This window comes from Alligator mississippiensis, chromosome 1 (genome assembly GCF_030867095.1).
Source record: "Alligator mississippiensis isolate rAllMis1 chromosome 1, rAllMis1, whole genome shotgun sequence".
NCBI classification, from domain to species: Eukaryota; Metazoa; Chordata; order Crocodylia; family Alligatoridae; genus Alligator; species Alligator mississippiensis.
The window spans coordinates 118,946,930-118,966,406 of NC_081824.1; the positions used below are offsets into that span (position 1 = coordinate 118,946,930).

Consider the following 19,477-nt stretch of genomic DNA (forward strand, 5'->3'; position numbering starts at 1 on the left):
GTTATTTATGCTTCCTTAGTATCCATTACCGACACTGTGCCAGCTACCAGCCAATTTGCAGAACATGATCATTCAGACTGCTCATTTCAAACTGAAAAGGTTTGACCAATTTCTTCAAATGGCCTCTTTGGAGCCGTAAAATTAATAATTATAGGAATAAGTTGCTAGTGTTCTTTGGGTAATTTTGTAGTGCTCATGCTCTTTCCATTTTTTTATATCAACTGTGTGCCAATCAGGGTTGGCACTAATACACTTTCCTGCCATACAGAAATTTAGCACAATTTCAGCCCTGACATTTTATTGGTGAACACTGTCAGTAAAGATGAGAGGAGCTCTTTGCTTATATACCACAATATCTGGAAAGTAAGAGCTTGCAGACCTTTTTACAAAATGCCACAATTTACTGGAGGCATTATTTTTCTGTCCAAATGATTTCTTGTTCTTACCAGGGGCAAAGGGATCAGGTTTAAAGAGGTGAAGCTCAGCTTAGTAGAAATTTTCTAAACCTGTTACCTCATTTGGAAAAAAAAAAAAAAAAAGAAAAGAAGCAGCAATGGGGAAGGAATTTTCAGAAGGCTTTACAAAAAAATGTACTTTACAAAAAAACCATTGGAAGCAAAGTATTCTCTAATGGGGGTTTGTCAAATTCGTTTGGCGACTGTTTTTTAAAGACGTATGCAGTATGGAATATATCAAACATCTGATATCTATACTTCTCCTTTCCCACTCTCTCTCTCTCTCTCTCTCTCTCTCTCTCTCTGTCCTTTCATCCCACTCCTCCCCTCTCCTGCCAATAACAAAAATGGAGTGAAAATTATGCCTGTGAATGAGATCTGTAGAACAGTGTTTGAATAAACATTGCTTACTTTTCTATAAGGAGAATTAATCCAGACCTTCAGTCAGGGCATAAGGGGCATTCCCCATAGAGTGATCTCAGAAATCTGTGATTGGATCAGATTTAGTGGGGGCACCACTAAATACCTATGTAGGCATGGCCTGTATGTGCGTGCATGGCCCTTCCTTTTTTGCACCATTGATAATAACTCTTTTTAACTGCTTATGGATCTTGTAAAGAGAAGCCTGAAAGAGAAAATGTTAAGGGCGGTGACACTGGCTATCTTCTAAACAAGCACTCTCTTTTTAGGTAGTGCTGTAGTGTGGTCAGCTGAGACATCCATGCTAACAGATTGCCATGTGTGAGGGTTTGATTTTCACTTGCATATTTCACCCTTCTGGGAAAGCACACATCAACGGACATATTTTTTTAAGAGATGAGGAGTTTCTCTCGTAAAAATACATTATCAATCTTATATAGAAGACACTTTAAGAGAATTGCTGAATGTATATAATATGTTCCATGAAACATATTAATAATCTCCTCTTAAAGTTGAACAATGTGTTTGGATTTCTAATACTATCGAAGCTACTGAATTTGTGGACAGGAAGAAATATTGGTTTACCTTGAACTACCCCACAAGATGTACATGATTAATTCTTTGCAGCAGAGGCAGGTTAAAGCTGGCTGAATACCAGCTTAATAACTTTCTTTAATTTATCAAGCCCTCTGTTTGGATTTGGTGTGTGGTATCTGTGCCTAATGCAGCATTTTCTCCCTAAATTAAGGCCAAAAATAATGAAATTATTCCAATTAGAGCCGATGCTAAAACTTTAAAGATGAATTCTGATGGAGCAAAAGCTCATGAATAGGTTCATCACAGTAAGCACACTTTCTGATATTTTAATGGTTCAGGTGTTCTGATATGTAATGATTCAAGTGTATAGAAATTTATCTTCCAGTATTCTGAAATTTTTTGACTTCTTCGGGAATTACAATATGATGGTCATATTTTAATATGTTATATGTTAAAAATGGGCTGCATCAAAGCCTCTCCAGGCATGTACTTTAGAAGGTTCAGACCTGGATCTTTGTGGCTGGTCCTTGTTTTTCTTACAGCCCAGTCTGAAGTTTGGCTCGAAATCCTACTTTTGTTGCTTAATCCTAGTATTTGTATGTGATTTCAGCCACAAAAAGCAAGAGGTAGGTATAATAATAAGTAAAGATTTCTTATGACATCTATATCCACTGGTAGAATAGTTGTATATGTGTGTGCTCATGATTGTGAATGCATGCATAAAAATACATATAAACAGTACTCTGCCCAATATACTGGATTTGCTAGGTGTCTTGGGAAATACTAAATTACTAGGCCCCTCTTTTCATTAACTGTCTTTCAGGAGGATGGGGTTGGTTTGATGATTGCTGTCTGTTGATTCTTTATATTCATTCACTTCCTCTTTTCTGATAGAGACTACATCATGAGTATGCCCAGTTATTTGGGAGATATTTACAAGTGATGAAACTAAACACTACAGGCTTATTAAAAATTACTAGCACCCTTCTGTCCACAGTGTTTCTCTTTGACTTGTGTCTACATGGATTTAAAACAAATAGTATAGTGTAGAAGTTAATATGTTAACATATAAACTTACATTTAGTACATTTTTAATGATATGTAACTTCCATGGGCTTGTTCCTACAAATGGTGCTGTTGTTTCAGGTGAAGTTTTATTACAGTGAATTAGATGGAATCTCTCTTTAAAATGTAGTAAATGTTAGCTCTGGAAGTTCCTCATAAAACAGTTCAGCAATATGACCTCTAAAGTGGAATGGTGTCTCCATCCATCTGTGAAAAGGGAATTTCTGTTACAGTGAATAGGCACTGTAATATTAGAGAAGACTGCAATCCAAAATTCTTATATTTTCAATATTCTTTTTAATTGACAGATCTGTCTCCTTAAATACAGGCAATCCTTGACTTATGGCGCTCCAACTTGCAGTGATCTGCACTTGTGGTGCTCCATTATTTACACCTATGTCATTTCGTATGGCACTGGATCCTCGCACTTACAGCATGCTGTAACTGTGAGGATCCAGTGCCACACATCATCCAGCCTGTGACCCGCAACCCACTCTGGGACTCATGGCTGCAGTACCTGAGTGAGCCCCACGCCGGGGGTCAGGCAGTCACTGCCAGGGTCACCTCCGCCTGTCCCAGGATCCACACCGGGCAAGGAGGGGCCCAGGGCTGGGCTGGGCCCCTGTGGCTGCAAAGCTGCCCGGGGCCAGGCTGGGCCGGGGCAGGGGCCGAGCTGCAGTGGAGTGCAGCACCCCTAGGGCTTGTGCCCGCTTGTGCCCGGCTGCGGAGCCCCAGCAACCTGTGAGCGGGCAGCAGTTCTGCAAGGCCCAGCCTTGGGGGTCCCTGGCCACTTCCTGCCCACAGGGGTGGGGGTGGCAATGACAGAAAGAAAGCAGCAGCAGTGATTGCCCCCAAACTTCCTGCCCCCCTCTGTGCTGCTCCCCAGGGAGGTGGGGTGCAGCAGCAGGATGCCCCCATCTGGCTGGGGACACATGGTGCTCCCACGACCTCAGAGAGGGGCAACAGCACCAGCCTGTCTCGGGGCCTGGGTGGCCCTGGGGTCGGGGAGAGCAGGGCTGGTGCCTTGCCTCCTGGCAGGGTGGCTGCGTGCAGGGCTCCCAGGCAGAGCTCTGAGCTCCATGGAGAAAGTCTTCCTCCCTTCTGCTCAGCAGTGTAAGTCAGGGAGCAAGTGCCTTATTCAGGGAGGGGCCCAGAAATAGCTGTTGCTGCAGCTGGGTGCTCCAGCCCACACTGCCCCATGCACTGCCCTGGCCTCAGCTGCCCTGCTGTGCCTCCATTGTGCTGGGGCCATGCTAGTTCCTACACTGGCTCCATCCCCACTGATATTCTGCCCTAGCTTGCTCTCCTTTGCTTGCTCACCACTCCTGTCAACACAGGGTTATGGGGGACTCTGGCAGTTGCTGTCTCTTGGCCTTTGATCCCAGTGTGAGTAATTATTTATACAGTCTGAATCAACATGGTCTGTAGTAAAATTGAATAGTTGATTAAATAAAATTAAATAGTTGATTTAATATGGTGTTTATGGTCATTTCTGTAAAAAAGTGGGCATCAGGCCCTTGGTCAGGAACGTAACTCCCTATTATAACATTGTTTCTATGGGAAAATCAGATTCGACTTGCATCGTTTCGACTTACAGTGCCTTTTGCAGTAGTGTAACCCACTGTAAGTGCGAGGACTGCCTGTATTGGTAATATTAAGCTAAAAGCTGAGAGGCCAGCAGAGATTTCTGTCAATGGCCATTCTTGTGGAAATTATATCAAGCTTGCTTAAATAAACAGAAATTAGAGAGGCTGTATTTGCAGCAGTCATTTCCCTGGTTATCAGGCAAATTTATGCTCACTAGGAAAATTACCTTGTCTCAATAAAGAAGAGAGCTGGCTTTCTCTTGTATGCGTAAGGAAGCCAGCAGTGTTGAGAGAATGAAGCATAACAGTGCCTACCTCTATGTTTCTATTTGACCTGATTTGACCAGTGCAGCTAAAGGCCTCGTACCATTCTTAATAGAGACAAGGTGCGGACATGAGATGCGTAGTTGAAATCAATCTAGTAGGGACTGTGGTGATACCGGAAGGATGGGGAAATGCCTAGAAAATATAGTACCATGATTACCATATCTGCCCTTTTAACTGAGTTCACATCCCTGTGACGGTGTGGTGGGAGAATTAGTGTTGGATCCCCAGCTGCAGGCAAATGAATAGTTTAGCAGTAGCAATAAAAATGGCTTTTTTTTTTTTTCAATGGTCTGTCCAAAAGGTGGTCATTGTTTCCCTTGTGTCAACTTCGCCAACATTCATTTGTTCCCTCGAGGTTAGACTGTTGCATTCTACAGTGTGTAGTGCAATATCTTGCATCAATCTGAGGCTAAAACCAGGGGGGGAATGGTTAGTGAGGGGTTCTCAGTCACATTTTTTCTTAGATGTCTTAGTTAGATTTCACCAGCGCACATCTTTTAACTGGATCTGCAGCATCTAGCAAAATGGGGCCCAAATCCTGATTGAGGATTTTAGAAGCTACCAGAATCCAAATTATTAACTTTACCAATGAAATCAGGGCATTACCACATGCTATATAATAGAATTATTTTTAAATCTTTGAGGGAAGAATGGTTTTCATAGATTCATAGATGTTAGGGTCGGAAGGGACCTTAATAGATCATCAAGTCCGACCCCCTGCATAAGCAGGAAAGAGTGCTAGGTCTAAATGACCCCAGCTAGATACTCGTCTAACCTCCTCTTGAAGACCCCCAGGGTAGGGGAGAGCACCACCTCCCTTGGGAGCCCGTTCCAGACCTTGGCCACTCGAACTGTGAAGAAGTTCTTCCTAATGTCCAGTCTGAATCTGCTCTCTGCTAGCTTGTGGCCATTGTTTCTTGTAACCCCCGGGGGCGCCTTGGTGAATAAATCCTCACCAATCCTCACCCTTCTGTGCCCCCGTGATGAACTTATAGGCAGCCACAAGGTCGCCTCTCAACCTTCTCTTGCGGAGGCTGAAAAGGTCCAGTTTCTCTAGTCTCTCCTCGTAGGGCTTGGTCTGCAGGCCCTTGACCATACGAGTTGCCCTTCGCTGTACCCTCTCCAGGTTATCCGCATCCTTCTTGAAGTGTGGCGCCCAGAATTGCACGCAGTACTCCAACTGCGGTCTGACCAACGCCCTATAGAGGGGAAGTATCACCTCCCTGGACCTATTTGTCATGCATCTGCTGATGCACGATAAAGTGCCATTGGCTTTTCTGATGGCTTCGTCACACTGCCGGCTCATGTTCAACTTGGAGTCCACTAGGACTCCAAGATCCCTTTCCACCTCCGTGCCACCCAGCAGGTCATTCCCTAGGCTGTAGGTGTGCTGGACATTTTTCCTCCCTAGGTGCAGCACTTTGCATTTCTCCTTGTTGAACTGCATCCTGTTGTTTTCTGCCCACTTGTCCAGCCTATCCAGGTCTGCCTGCAGCTGTTCCCTGCCCTCCGGCGTGTCCACTTCTCCCCATAGCTTTGTGTCATCTGCAAACTTGGACAGAGTACATTTCACTCCCACGTCCAAGTCGCTGATGAAGACATTAAAGAGTATCGGTCCAAGGACCGAACCCTGCGGGACCCCACTGCCCACACCCTTCCAGGTCGAGACCGACCCATCTACCACGACTCTTTGGGTGCGACCCTCTAGCCAATTCGCCACCCACCGGACTGTGCAGTCATCCACATCACAGCCTCTTAATTTGTTCACCAGTATGGGGTGGGATACCGTATCGAAGGTCTTCCTGAAGTCCAGGTATACGACATCCACCCCTCCTCCTGTGTCCAGGCGTTTCGTAACCTGGTCATAGAAAGAGACTAGGTTGGTCAGGCACGATCTGCCCGCCACAAACCCATGCTGGTTTCCCCTCAGCATAATTTGTCCTGCCGGGCTCTCACAAATGTGAGCCTTGATAATTTTTTCAAATACTTTACCAAGGATGGAGGTGAGACTGACCGGCCTATGGTTGCCCGGGTCCTCCTTCCTCCCCTTTTTGAAAATGGGGACCACGTTAGCCCTTTTCCAGTCCTCCGGGACTTGGCCTGTGCGCCACGAGCATTCGAATATTCCCGCCAGTGGCTCTGCAATGACGTCGGCCAGTGCCTTCAGCACCCTGGGATGGAGCCCATCCGGGCCTGCCGACTTAAAGGCATCCAGTTCTTCCAAGTGACTCTGCACCACCTCAGGATCTACGCATGGAAGTCTGGCGCCTTGCTGCTGCCTCTCTACAACCCCAGTGAGAGACTTGTCGTGCCCCTCGCTTAGGAACACTGAGGCAAAGAACTCGTTGAGGAGTTCAGCCTTGTCCCCTCTATCTGTCACCAATTGCTTCTGCCCATTTAGCAGGGGTCCTATTCCTCCCTGGGCCTTCCTTTTACTCCCTATGTATCTAAAAAACAATTTCTTGTTGTCCTTTACTTGGGTTGCCATCCTCAGCTCCATGGTAGCTTTGGCCCGCCTAACTGCCTCCCTACAAGCACGAGCAGAGGAGGTATATTCATCTTTAGTGATCTCACCCTGTTTCCACTTTTTATGTGCTCCCCTTTTGGCCCTTAGGCTGCCCTGGATTTCTCTGGTCAGCCATGGAAGCCTCCTGGCCCCTTTCCCTCTTTTGCCTCGCTCGGGGATCGTCTTGCTTTGTGCCCAAAGGATCGTTTCCTTTAGGCACAGCCACCCTTCTTGGGCACCCATCCCATCAAAACTCCTACTCTGCAGTGCTTCCTTGACTAATCGCCTGAGTGCAATGAGATCAGCTTTCCTAAAGTCTAGCACTTTCACCCTACTAGTTACCTTACCCACTCGCCGTCTTATGTTGAATTCTATCATAAGGTGATCACTGTCTCCCAGATAGCTACCGATTTGGAGGTCCCCTATCATGTCATCTCCCGTTGCCAATACCAGATCCAGTATGGCATTCCCCCTAGTGGGACCATACACCTCCTGTGTCAGGTGGAGGTCCTGTACACAAGTTAGAAACCTGCGTGAGCGATGGGACCTTGCTGTCTGCGTCTCCCAGCAGATGTCCGGGTAGTTTAGGTCCCCCATGACTACCGCCTCTTTAGCTTTTATGGTCTCCGAGAGTTGCCTCAGGAGCCCCGCATCTATTTCTTCCCCTTGGTGTGGGGGTCTGTAACAGACCCCTACCACCAAATCCCTTTCTCCTTGCCCCCCATGTAGCCTAACCCACAATCCTTCTACTTCCTCAGCCTCGGATTCTGTCTTGATGAGGGTTGATGTATATTGCTCACTGACATAAAGTGCAACCCCCCCCACCTTTCTTCCCCGACCTGTCCTTTCTGTACAATCTATAGCCCTCAATATGTACCGCCCAGTCATGGGATGAATCCCACCAGGTCTCTGTTAGCCCCACTAAGTCATAGGTGTTTAGTGCAAGCAGGAACGCTAGTTCATCCTGCTTGTTCCCCATGCTCCTAGCATTAGTATATAGGCACTTGAGCCCTGCGACTGGCGCCTTTGCTGCCCCCCTGCTCCCAGTCCCATGGGGCCCATTGTTTCTTACCTTCTTGTTCCTTACCTGTTCTGTTGTGCTGGCCTCCCCATGGCTTTCAGGTTCCCAATGTTCTCCTTCTTCAGGCTGGGCTGTCCTTGTGGGTGCCACATGGTTTGGTGGTCCACAGCTTCCCCTGCCCTCGTACTCCCCTCCCCCCGACGAGCCTAGTTTAAAGCCCGCCGGAGGAGATCCGCCAACCTAGAAGAAAACACACGCTTACCTTTGGGGGACAGGTGAAGCCCATCCCAGCTGAGCATGTCCCTCGTCGTGATGTGCGGGTCATGGTCCAGGAAGCCGAAGCCTGCCTCGAGACACCACTGCCGAAGCCGCCAGTTGGTCTCTCTGATGCAGTTCTCCTGCCGTCTTCCTCGTCCGGTCACTGGTAGGATGGAAGAGAAAACCACCTGGGCACCGAACTCCTTCAGCACGCCTCCCAGAGCACAGTAGTCCGCCATCAAGTGATCGGGGGTTCTCCTGGCCGCATCATTAGTACCCACATGGACTAGGACCATGGGGTAATAATCGGTGGGCTTGATCCTGGCCTGGATTACCTCCGTCACATCCCGAATCTTTGCTCCAGGGAGGCAGCATACCTCTCGTGCCGAGGGGTCCTGGCGACAGATGGGTCCTTCCGTACCTCTCAGGATGGAGTCTCCTATGACGAGCACACGTCGCCTCTTCCTCTGGGTCATCGTGGATCTCTTGATCTGTTTGGGGTGTGAAGAACGTGGTGTTTCTTCTTGCCCAAGGGTGTCCTCCCCTTCCATCTCCTGCAGGGTCGCCAGGGCCTCGTACCTGTTCACCATTCGGACTGGAGAAGCTGGTACCAGTTCTCTGCGTGCCGCTCCGGTCCTGGCTGTGACCGTCTGCCACTCTGCTGTGGAGGGTATTCCCCGGGGTGCTTCTTCCTTTGGTGCCTGGGCCTGCAGGGAAAGGAAATAACTGTCAATTTCATCCTCCGCCTCCCTGATCCCCCTCAGCCTGCTAACCTCCTCCCGGAGCTCCCTCACCTGCGCCTCCAGGGCCCTAAGACGGGCACCTGCTGGACAGGTGTGGGGGCCCCCAATCTCTGCTCCCCCCGGCCCTGCTGGGGATACCCCACAGGCCAGGAGGTAGGGGGACACCGGCTCCCCCATGGGCTCGGTCTGGGTGGGGGCCTCAGACCTGCCCCGGGTAGCCTTGTCCCCCTGGGCAGAGGCCCTAGCAGTACTCCTCGTAGACACCATTCTACAAGCTGCTGTTTGTAGACCTGCGCGGTGTCTATGCCCTACCCCTACAGGAGTCCCACTCCTGGCCCTCCTGGCCCGCCCTCCGGCGCGAACGCCCGCGCAAACGCCGGCGTGCTCTTACAGAGCGCGCCTGTTTGCACGCTCTGTTCGCACTGCGCGGCTCGGGAGCGCGGCTCCCTACCGGCTCAGCTATATGGGACCCGGGGGGCTTCCCCTCCGGATCCGGCTCAGCTGCGCCGGGTCCCTCCGCCCCACTTACCTTCGGGGGATCAGCTGCTGCTGCCCCCGCTGCTGATTCCTCTGTTGTTGCTGCTGCCGCCGCCGCCTCCGGTCAGTTGGTTGGTAAGAAGGGCACACGTGCGTGCGGGACACACGTGTGCTGCCTCCTCTCCTTCCCGCTGCTGGTTCCCGAGTTGTCTCTAATTACCCTTAAAAGTTGTCAAAGTTACATTGCACTTGGAAAATTACAATATAATTTTAAGTGCAGCACAAAAGACACATCTACTGTGCACCGTACTGCCCAAAACTGATTCATGCATGCAGTGACGGAAGAGAATTTTACACATGCAATTCAGTTACAGTGGGATCCTTGCTAAGCCTTCTAACTATACGAGTGAAGACCTGTATTACACAATACAACGCAGTGTATAGCAAATCAATTAAAAATAAAGCTAGCATTGTAGCAAAGAGCACATCAAGAGTCCTTAAAGAATCTGCTGACAAAACAGCTGTAAGGAGCTGATTCTCTATGATTTGGCCCTCAGTATAATTTTTCATTTTTCCTTTGCTTTGGTTAAAGATGGTTTTCATCCGTATATTTAAGCTTTTTCATCATCTCGATCCTGAAGTGCAGTTATCCTGTATTTGATATTGTTATGGAGATAGTTGGATGCCCCAAACTAATTTGTGAACTAGCTCCATTGGCTTCCACCAGGTTATATCAGGGATGAATTTGGCACTGTGGGTTCAGTGCAAATTCAAACAAAAGGCTGTTGTGTTAAGCAGAAGGAAACCCTCCTTTTTAATATGTAGGATAATTACTTAACGAATGTACGTCTGAGAGGAGGAATTACGAAGAACACATGCAAAGTAAACTGACTTGGTGGATGGAATTGTGATCTTTGCCAGAATTGCTGGATTTATAGATTCTCAAGTGTGCTTTTGATAATATAAAATATAATAGGATATATATGTAATATATGATGATAACAGCCTCAAACATGTTTCTCTCATTCATGCTTTTTAAAATAAAAATAGGAATGATCCACTGGAGAATATGAAGAGGTAAACTGTGCCTTCAACCTTCCCAGTAAAGGAACTCCCATCAGTTGCAAAGATTATAATAAATGTTGCAATAATACCAGCACCTTGTGCTGGTGCTTCAGTAGATATAGATGAAGTAAGACATGACCCCTGTCCTGAAAAGCTTTCAACTTAAATGGCTACTAAAGCAGGCAGGTTTAAAAAAAATATTCTGCAGTTTACAAGTGTTAGGGTAGTTATAGTCATGATGGTCCAAGGAATATCTGAGAAGTAATATTTGTTTGCTGTTATCTTTTACTTGAACCAACGTTATAGTTAGGAGTCAGACAAACTTTTACTTTTACTTCCTTAGGTTTGGGAAAGAAACTAGTATAGCCTAAGCTAAATATCAGTCTAACAAAAAAAAAGTTTATCTAATGTTTTTGTGACTATAACGTTAATCCAATAAAAAATATTACCAAACAAATCTTTCTTTTGTCAGTTTACAAGCCGGGGGTCAGTGTGATTGTTGGCATGTGTGTTCATCTTTTCATAAATTACTATTCTCTAGTCTATAAACTCTCTCCTTTATGATTAATTCCTGACCTGGTCCTCATTTACAGCTGCATGTTAGTATAAGAACTGTTTCTCTGACCAAAACCAATATGCTGTGGGCTAGCTCCTGAACCCTTGCCTCCCTCAACCCTGGTTTTCACCCTTCTTATTCTTAAGACTTACCTGCCAGGACTTTCTCTACCTTCACAACAGCTCCCTACCTGTGAACAGGTGAGAAATTCTAATAAGCTGCTTAAGGTTCATTGGGTGAATCTGGTATCTTTTATTAGACCAAACTAAATAGTTGGAAAGAAAAATTTTGGCAAGCTTTCGGGTTTAAAAACCCTTTGTCAGGCTGAGGAAGTCTCTGCAGTTGGTATGTGCTCTTCCTGGATGGAACGAATAGTAATAAGCTGCTCCAGATTTTAGAGGGTTTCCTGGATCAGTGAAAAAAGCACCTGCATTTTTTTTTTTTTTTTGCCATGCTATGATATTTGCTGCTGCAGCAGGTGCATGTCAGTGCCAGTGATATGTGTGTGTAGGTGCACATGCCTTCTCACACCGAGATAGTTAAATACTTTTTAAAAATGTAACTCAGTGATTCCCACCTGGGGTGCCACAGCATGCTTGGTTACCATAACACCCTTTTGAGGGTGCTGGGGAGTGCCGTACAATATTAGCACTGTTAAGTGTGGGAACATCTATACATGATTCACAAACTAAACGTAGAGATTTAACTAGGAATCCGTAATGTCAAAAACTTTCCGACCTGTTGTGGTCTTTCTGAGTTCTTTGCAACAGAAGAATTGCTTTGTAGTCAAAAACCCAAACCCTTCCCTGCCCACCACCCCAAAAAAACCCAACAAAAAACAACCCATAGTAAAAGCTAAGAGCTGGTGTTTTCTGAGGGGTGTCTTGAGTCTGAGTCTCATCTGATGTAAGCTGTAAGAAACTGGTTTTATAGAACTTAAGGACAATAGAAAAACTCCTGCGTAACTGTATATGTATACTCATGGCAAGTTTTTTTCTTTTAAATAATCATGTTGCTTGTAGTATTTGCAGCTCTATTGAAGCAGTGCGCTGATGTGTGTGATTCAGAAGGTGAAACTGGTGAAAAACAGCAAGAAGTAAAATTAAGCCCTTTCTGCACATTAAGGTAAAGGTGTGATAGGATCTAATACATGATCCACACGATCATATCTCTTGTCATGCCACACATGCATGGCAGGAGGCATGATTGTAGGATTGTGCATTAGATCCTAGTGTGCCTTATTGCTGGTGCAGGGGGAGCCCAATTTTGGCACGAAGCAAGCTCCTAGGGCTGCGACTCTCCTCAGTTAAGGCCCCTTCTACATGTTTAACTGATTAATTGCACAGTGACCTTAAAACCAACTACATGGGCAAAGTAGCTATTGCATCATAAATAGCGCCAACCCAAGGGCTGGGGAATCATGGCTTCTACAATCTCCCAGGCTCAGAGGTGTGTGAAACCCTGGGCTTGGGGTATCGCAGCTGCCAATCCCCCAGGCCTGAGGGTTTCATGGTGGGCCTGGTGCACCCCTTTGCCTGGGAGCCCCAGCAGCTGATAGGACTCCCAGCAACAGGGAGACCCCACTATGCCTGTAAAGTAAAGCTTAACACCCAGCTATAAAACTAGTACACATTTTTGGGGTCTAACTTTATAGCTGGTTGGAGCTTTTTTTGGTGTGATAGCTATTTTGCATGTATAACTCGTTTTAAAGTAGTTGCACATTTAACCAATTAATTGCACAATACCTGTAACTCCGTGGTCACCAACCAGTGGATCTCAATCCACCGGTAGATCTCAGAGCCTCTTGCAGTAGATCTTGGAGCCTGTTGGAGTCTATACAAGGCTGGTGTGGGGGGCTGAGTGCCCGTGTGCATGTACATGCGCGCACCAACCCAGCAGGTCAGTCCATTGAGGAGGGAAGGGGCAGGGGCTAGATCGAGGCTCCCACGATGAGGGACAGTGCTGCAGAGGCAGGAGCAAGGATGAGTTGAGTGGGGCCCCAGCTGGGCGGGATTTACCTGCTGGGGAGGTGCACCCTCATATAATTTTTCCTCTCACTGCCTCCATCTGCCCCGTTTTTCCCTCCCCACAGACTTATCTGCTGGGCGGGTGGTGGCATTGCCTGGTAGATCTTGGGTTGCTTTTAAATGCCAAAGGTTACTACTTAAAAAGGTTGGAGACCACTGCTGTAACTTGTAGAGGGGGCCTTAATGCATAGCCATTTTGTAAGAGGAGGAAGATGTAGAAAGTAATCAAACTGGATAAATAGTGGAAAGTAAGTTACTACAAGTCTTTATTTTAATTATTTAATCAGTGTAATAATCAGTTTAATATAAGTTTTCTAACAAAGCAAATTAAGATGTGGTTTTGGCTCCAGTAGACACACACACATGATAGCTTTCATCTAGTAGCTTGGATAAAAATGTTAGGGGCACCTTTGGCAGTATAAGCTTAGCCTGGAATCCCAAGTATGGGTTGCTAGCCCATGCTGAAATCCATGCTGTAATGCATTCACTGCGGTTGTTATCCGTGCTAAATGCCTACGTATGCTATAAGCACACCTTTGTTTTTCTGTGCAGATGTACCCTTGGTGATGTTATCTTTAGTGATGATAAATAACATGGGATACTTTAAATATTTAGAATGCTGTATGAGCATGAATTCATTCTGTGAAGTAGGTAGGCATTATGCCCATTTTTACAGCTGGGAGCAGCCAAATTGCAGAGAATGACTGATTTGCCCAATCTCCTGCAGTAAGCTGGTGTCAGAGTCAGCTTTAATCTAGGTATTCATGTTTCTCAATCTTATATTCAATCACCTAAACCTCATAGCCTCTCTAATCCTGGACTTACTCTATTTTTATATCCCAACAATGGGCCTATCCAGATTGTTTTCTGTGAAACTTGCCCTGGATTGTGAGGTTCTGAAATAACAATCTTTTTCCTGACATAATTTTGTATAACACTGAGCAAAATGAGCTGAAAGGCTTTTCAACTTGTTTTCCACAAAAATATAGAGATTCCCCCTCCATCTTAAATTTTAAATTTGTTTGGTGCCTTCCCCTCAAAAGAGTACAGAATTGGTGCATTGAGGAAGGTCACTGCATGTTCTTAGCTATAAGACTTTGATTTCTTATCTATTTTAGCAGACAAATTTAAGGGTAGAGTTGCTGAGATGTTCTTTTTCTCCTGGTTCCCTGTAAAACGAGCTGTTTATATTGCCTTTCTGGTACTAGGAAGATGTAAAGAGGGTTGTTGCTATGGCTGAGCCATTGTGTTGATACCATTCTGGTCATTTATTAAGGAAATAATGCAGGCAGGTTAAACAAACTCATTCTCTTGGTTCCTGTGTTTGCTGTTTACCTTAACTGATCTGATGAATGTACCTCACATTCTGTGTAGCTGGTTTGATAATGAATTTTTATTCTTTTTTATAATCACTTCCATGAAAGGGGAATAAGGATGTGCTTTGACTATTGAGGAAAAGACAAAAGAATATAATGTGTGTAGAAAGCATTTCCAGGTGCAAGGCAATATAATTCCACATAAAATATGCAGCACTAGGCTTTTCTAGACTTTCTTTCCCTGCAAGCAGTACCAGAGAATCATGGAAGCTTAAGTTACTTTGTCACTTTTGTGCCTTCATTAGATTCAGGGTTCTTCTCAATTTTCAGTTCTCTAAAAATTTCATTAAGATACTGAATGCATGTTTCCAGATCATACTCGAGATTTCTTATTGTACCCCAGTATGTACACTTCATTTTGTACAGTGGTTATTATCATTATCATTTACTGTCATATTGGGGAAATTAGTTTAAAACTAGAATACCATAGATTTATATTTCAAAGTGGTCATCTTGACTAGGCTTGGCAAGGAGGATAAGTTTGGATGAATAAATTTTCAGTGAAATTAAAATGCAGGTTACGTGTTCCCTTTAGTATCCGTTAGAAAAAAATATAGCGGTATAACTGTGTTCTCCCAACATACTGTTGTGTGAGAAGTCTGCTTATAAATAAATCTGAGAACAGGAGCATTCAGTATATCTCTGTCCACTTCTGGTTTTCAATTACAAAAAAAAAATTAAAAAATTCCCTAGCTGAACAATACAATAAAAGAAGCAAAGTTTTGAGTTGCCCTGGTCAGTGTGTGTGTGTGTTATAGATGTAACTTGGCAGGTATTGAGGGGAAAAGTATTTTAGAGTCACTGGCCCTTAATAAAGAAAGCCAGACTACAGTTCTTTAAAGATTGTCCCTAGGGCAGGTCATTGGAGCCAGCTCTGCTGATCTCAGTTTCTGTAATGGGGGAAAAAAAGGAGATGGTTTTCCTCAATGAAGTTCTTATTTATGCAGATCAGCAGAGGATTTTGCAGAAATAGAATTAATTATGTTTAAGTGGATGGGTTTGCTTTTGAAAAGGTTCTGGCAGTGTCAGGCATATCAATATCCTGCATTATATTTTAAAGAATGGTCTTTCAATTACTGTAATGGGTTTTTTTGTTTGTTTGTTTCTATAGATTCTGGGACTTTTCCAAGCCTAACCCCTTGTTAGAAATTGTGGAGCATCACACAGAGTTTACATGTGGACTAGACTTAAGCCTTCACAGCCGTGGTCAGGTAATAGCTTTGATGGATTTACTTTTCACTCACTTAAAGCCATACAGTCATGACTGAGCTGTGAACACCATCCTCAACACCATCAGATCATGGAATGCCTTAGGGAAAGGTCTGGCTGAATGCTGATTAAAATAAAATGCATGTGGGTTAATTATTATGTATACAGCGATTACTTGTGTGTGTGTGTTAGACAAATGCCAGGTTTGCATTTGTATCTGGCAAATTACCTACCAGAAAGGTGAAGCCCACTTTGTATGTGAAACAACAAGGGTATTAGAGAAGGGTCCAAAGTGCCTAACTTGGCTGTAAGGAGCTGAGGTGTGGAACCAGGATAAAAACTGAAGATCAGGAGCCAAAGGACAGGAATTCAGATACAAACAAGAGGTTTGGTGACAGGCTTGAACTGAGTCTCATGGGATTCACCAGACATGAAGTAACTGTAGATACTTCCCCGAATACCAGAGCTACTGTTCCCAGTAGCCAGTTCCATTGAGCAACAGTTCCCACGGTTACCGTTGCCTACCTAAGAGGGCTTGCTCCTTTGACCATTGCTCACAGGTATCAGCTGGCAAGGACAGCAAAAGCCCCAAGATCATTTTTATAATGGGAGTTCAATTTGATTTTATTTTAATTACAGTACCTTTCAAGACACGTGAGTATAGGATTTTGTTAGGACTAGGCTGTAAGTTGTTAATCAATGAATTGCTTCTATGACATCATCTAGCTAGATTAGGCCTTTAAAATCATACAGAGTCAACCATTTAAGAATTCTTTGAAAGCTTATGTTCACTTTATAGTATGAATACAGTGTACAGAATAGTTCAGCACATGCCTTAAGGCCAGAGAAACACATGCATAGGCACTGCATAATGAACGCCTGTGCAGGGCATATACCTGTTTGGGTGTTTGTATGTCAGAGAAAGGGGGTGATGGTTTACAAATCTGTCCATAAAAGTGGCTTTCATGTGGTTGGATTTGTGTTTGTTTATGGATTTCTTTTTGTATTTATTTGGTTTTAATTTGTGAGGCATCTAAGTACAATGACAATGAGCTGTAAAATTGGTGGAACAATTTGTTGTAGCTTTGTTGTAATTTTTGTTATAAATCAAAAATTATAAATAAGAAGTGGAAAAAATCTATACCATGTGCACTTGAATCACTATAGCTTTCAGTTGGAATTTTTTTTTTAGCATATGATACAATGATCACAAAACAAGGAGGAAGTATTTACAATTTTATGTCCAAATTTTGCAGCCAGCTGATTGCCTCAGGTGTAGTGTTGTGCAGATCCAGTAGAGTTTCATTACATGCATGGAGAGGGCGGATGTGATTCAAAGTCTGAAAAGAAATGCCACAGTCGTAGTTCTATGAGCTAGTCCAGCCCCATCGACATAACAGAAATCCCCATCTGCCATGTCCTGTCCTGATTTGGTTTAGAAGTTGGAACACTTACTGCCATTCTCCTATTTGGGACTCTTTGTTGCTTATGTAAAATCTGAAGACTTGGAATGTGCATCTTAAATTGCAACAATACTGGCACAAATGTAGCCATTTTACCTAAGAAAAGGGATGAGCCATAGCGCAATTTGCATTAATGTTTTGCTTTGTCAGAAACATTAAAAGTGCAGGGCTAATTAAACCAGACCTGATTTATTTATTTATTTCAGCCCAAGGTTGTGTTAAGATAGCTTTTTGGTTTAAAAACAAAATTAAAACCGATGGTCTCAGGCAGGTGCAGCATATTTCATACTGCGTGCAAAGCAAACAGTAATCAGCTAAATAATATAATCATCACTATTTCTTCAGCATCCAAATACTCTAGCCCAACAGTGAGGTAGTATTGCTCTATGAGGTCTGCCTGGATTGTCTGACACCTTATCACAGCCTTTTAAGATCCCATTAGCAGAGAAGGCAAGGAGTATCATGTGAAAAATGTGTGATGAGCAGAAAAAAAATACTCCCTAAGGTCTAGTCTGCACTGGGTTTTTACTTTGTCTGTAAACAGTGTTTAAACTTAGATCCAATTTCTTCTGACACTGTGTGGGCAGCTAGTGTCACTGTGGCCAAAATGTTTTAAATGCTTAAACCCTCCGAAAAACATAGGAAGTTTATAAAGAAGGGTCAGAAAACTGCAGCTAGCAGGCTGGATGTAGCCCTTGGATCTGGCCAACAGTTGTGGGGCTTTAGCGGTGGGGGTACTGCCTGTGGGCGTTTTCCCTGTGCCACCATGAGGACAAGTGGTTGCGACAGCAGCATCTTAGTGCCCACTCACCTCCAGTCTGAAGTGGATCATTTCAGCCTGCTGCCAGAATAGGTGTCTTACCCCTACTATAAAGGTTCTTTCAAAATAAAGACCTTCCATAGCTTTTATGCTCATCATAGAGAACACTCTATTGAAGACTCACGTGGCCATATATTTGGATATCAGTTAAAGGAAGGTATTCTCTGTCCACCCTAAACATACAAATTTTCCTGTGACTGTTCCAAACCCCGATGAAAAAATTGTTGCTAATTGTTGACTATCTGCATAATTCATCTGAGCAGAGTTCTTTGGATTTGGTTTCACAGGAGGTCTTATGGCACATTCTCTTCTAGGGTTACAAGTTCAGTAGTATATACCGTGTATAGACTTGCATAGCATTCAGTTTCATCTGTAGTTAATAAGAACGGTATGCTTAATGGAAATAAGCATATCCTGCAATGATATTATATTCCAGGTAAGGTCAAACAGCCTTTAAGTTGTTTTTTTAGTACTGCGTGGAAGCACCAGGGAGCTGCAGTGAGGAACCAGGGTCCCATTGTCTAAGCCCTGTACAAAAACAGAACAAGAAGCCAGAGATTAACCCTTCTGAACTATGCCATGTTTCCTTCCTTTGGGGCAGATTGTGCCAAGACACTGAGACAGGAGCCTGAATTAGATTATATCCAACATTGTGAATGCCAACCAGGAGCTTTTGAAGCAGTAGTTCTTGCCAACAGATTATCTCTGAACTTCTTGAATGGCAGTTCAACTTTAAAATTAATTTTGCTTGTTAATTTGAGTGGGATATTTGATACTTGTATGTGTGACAACATCCACAGACAACGGAGTTATCCTGTTGTGAAAATTCAATTCCTTTTGTTTGGTCTTTGAAAAAAATCCAACAAGTCTGTGAAGAAATAAGTTGCTTCACATATCATAAACAGTACAAAATTGTGGAGCTTAAGACTTTTGTTGTAATTGTAAAGCTGCTTCATAACACAAACATAAAGAAAAGGAAAGCCTTGGATGTTGTTTGAAAACTTATCTTCATTCTTGTGCTTGGTTGTCGGGTCTACTTTGTTCACAACAGAGAAACCATTGGAAGGCATAAAGGAATACTCTCTATTGAGCAAGACTCTTTCTTTGGCTGCGCTGAAAGCAGGTCTGTGAAGTACAAACTGCAATTCAATTTCTAAAATTGCAGTGCTATGTGATTTTTAAAGGACAATGGCAGTAAGTGGCCAAGCATTTCAGAACACTGATTACGTGCAGAATGTATTAAAGACCACTGGCAAACCGCACAGCTGTCAGAACAGAACTTTTACAATGTGTGATGCTGAAAAGTATAACTTGGAAATTAAACATGTTAAGTGCCAAATACTAGGATAAATAAAAAAAAAAAACCACTTCCAATTTAGTTAAGTTATTTAAACTTACAGTTAGAACCAGATTGCACACAGTGGCCACATCCAGACAAGCATGGACGTGTGGTACGTAGTGCCGCAGACCTGTCTGCAGTGCCACGCACTGCCCATGCAGGTGTTCCCTGCACTGGTACTTTAAAGTGTACTGGCCCTAGGCAAGCAACTGCTGTAACCTCGGCTC

General features: G+C 44.2%; 1 protein-coding gene across 1 annotated transcript in view; it reads left to right on the forward strand.

Annotated features, from left to right (window-relative positions):
* The window catches only part of PEX7 (peroxisomal biogenesis factor 7), an 80,842-nt gene that overhangs the window by 47,819 nt on the left and 13,546 nt on the right, over positions 1–19,477 (forward strand). Inside the window, exon 9 of the mRNA XM_006267398.4 lies at positions 15,531–15,630. Coding sequence (XP_006267460.1) covers positions 15,531–15,630 — 100 coding nt within the window. The remainder of the gene's footprint in view (positions 1–15,530; positions 15,631–19,477) is intronic.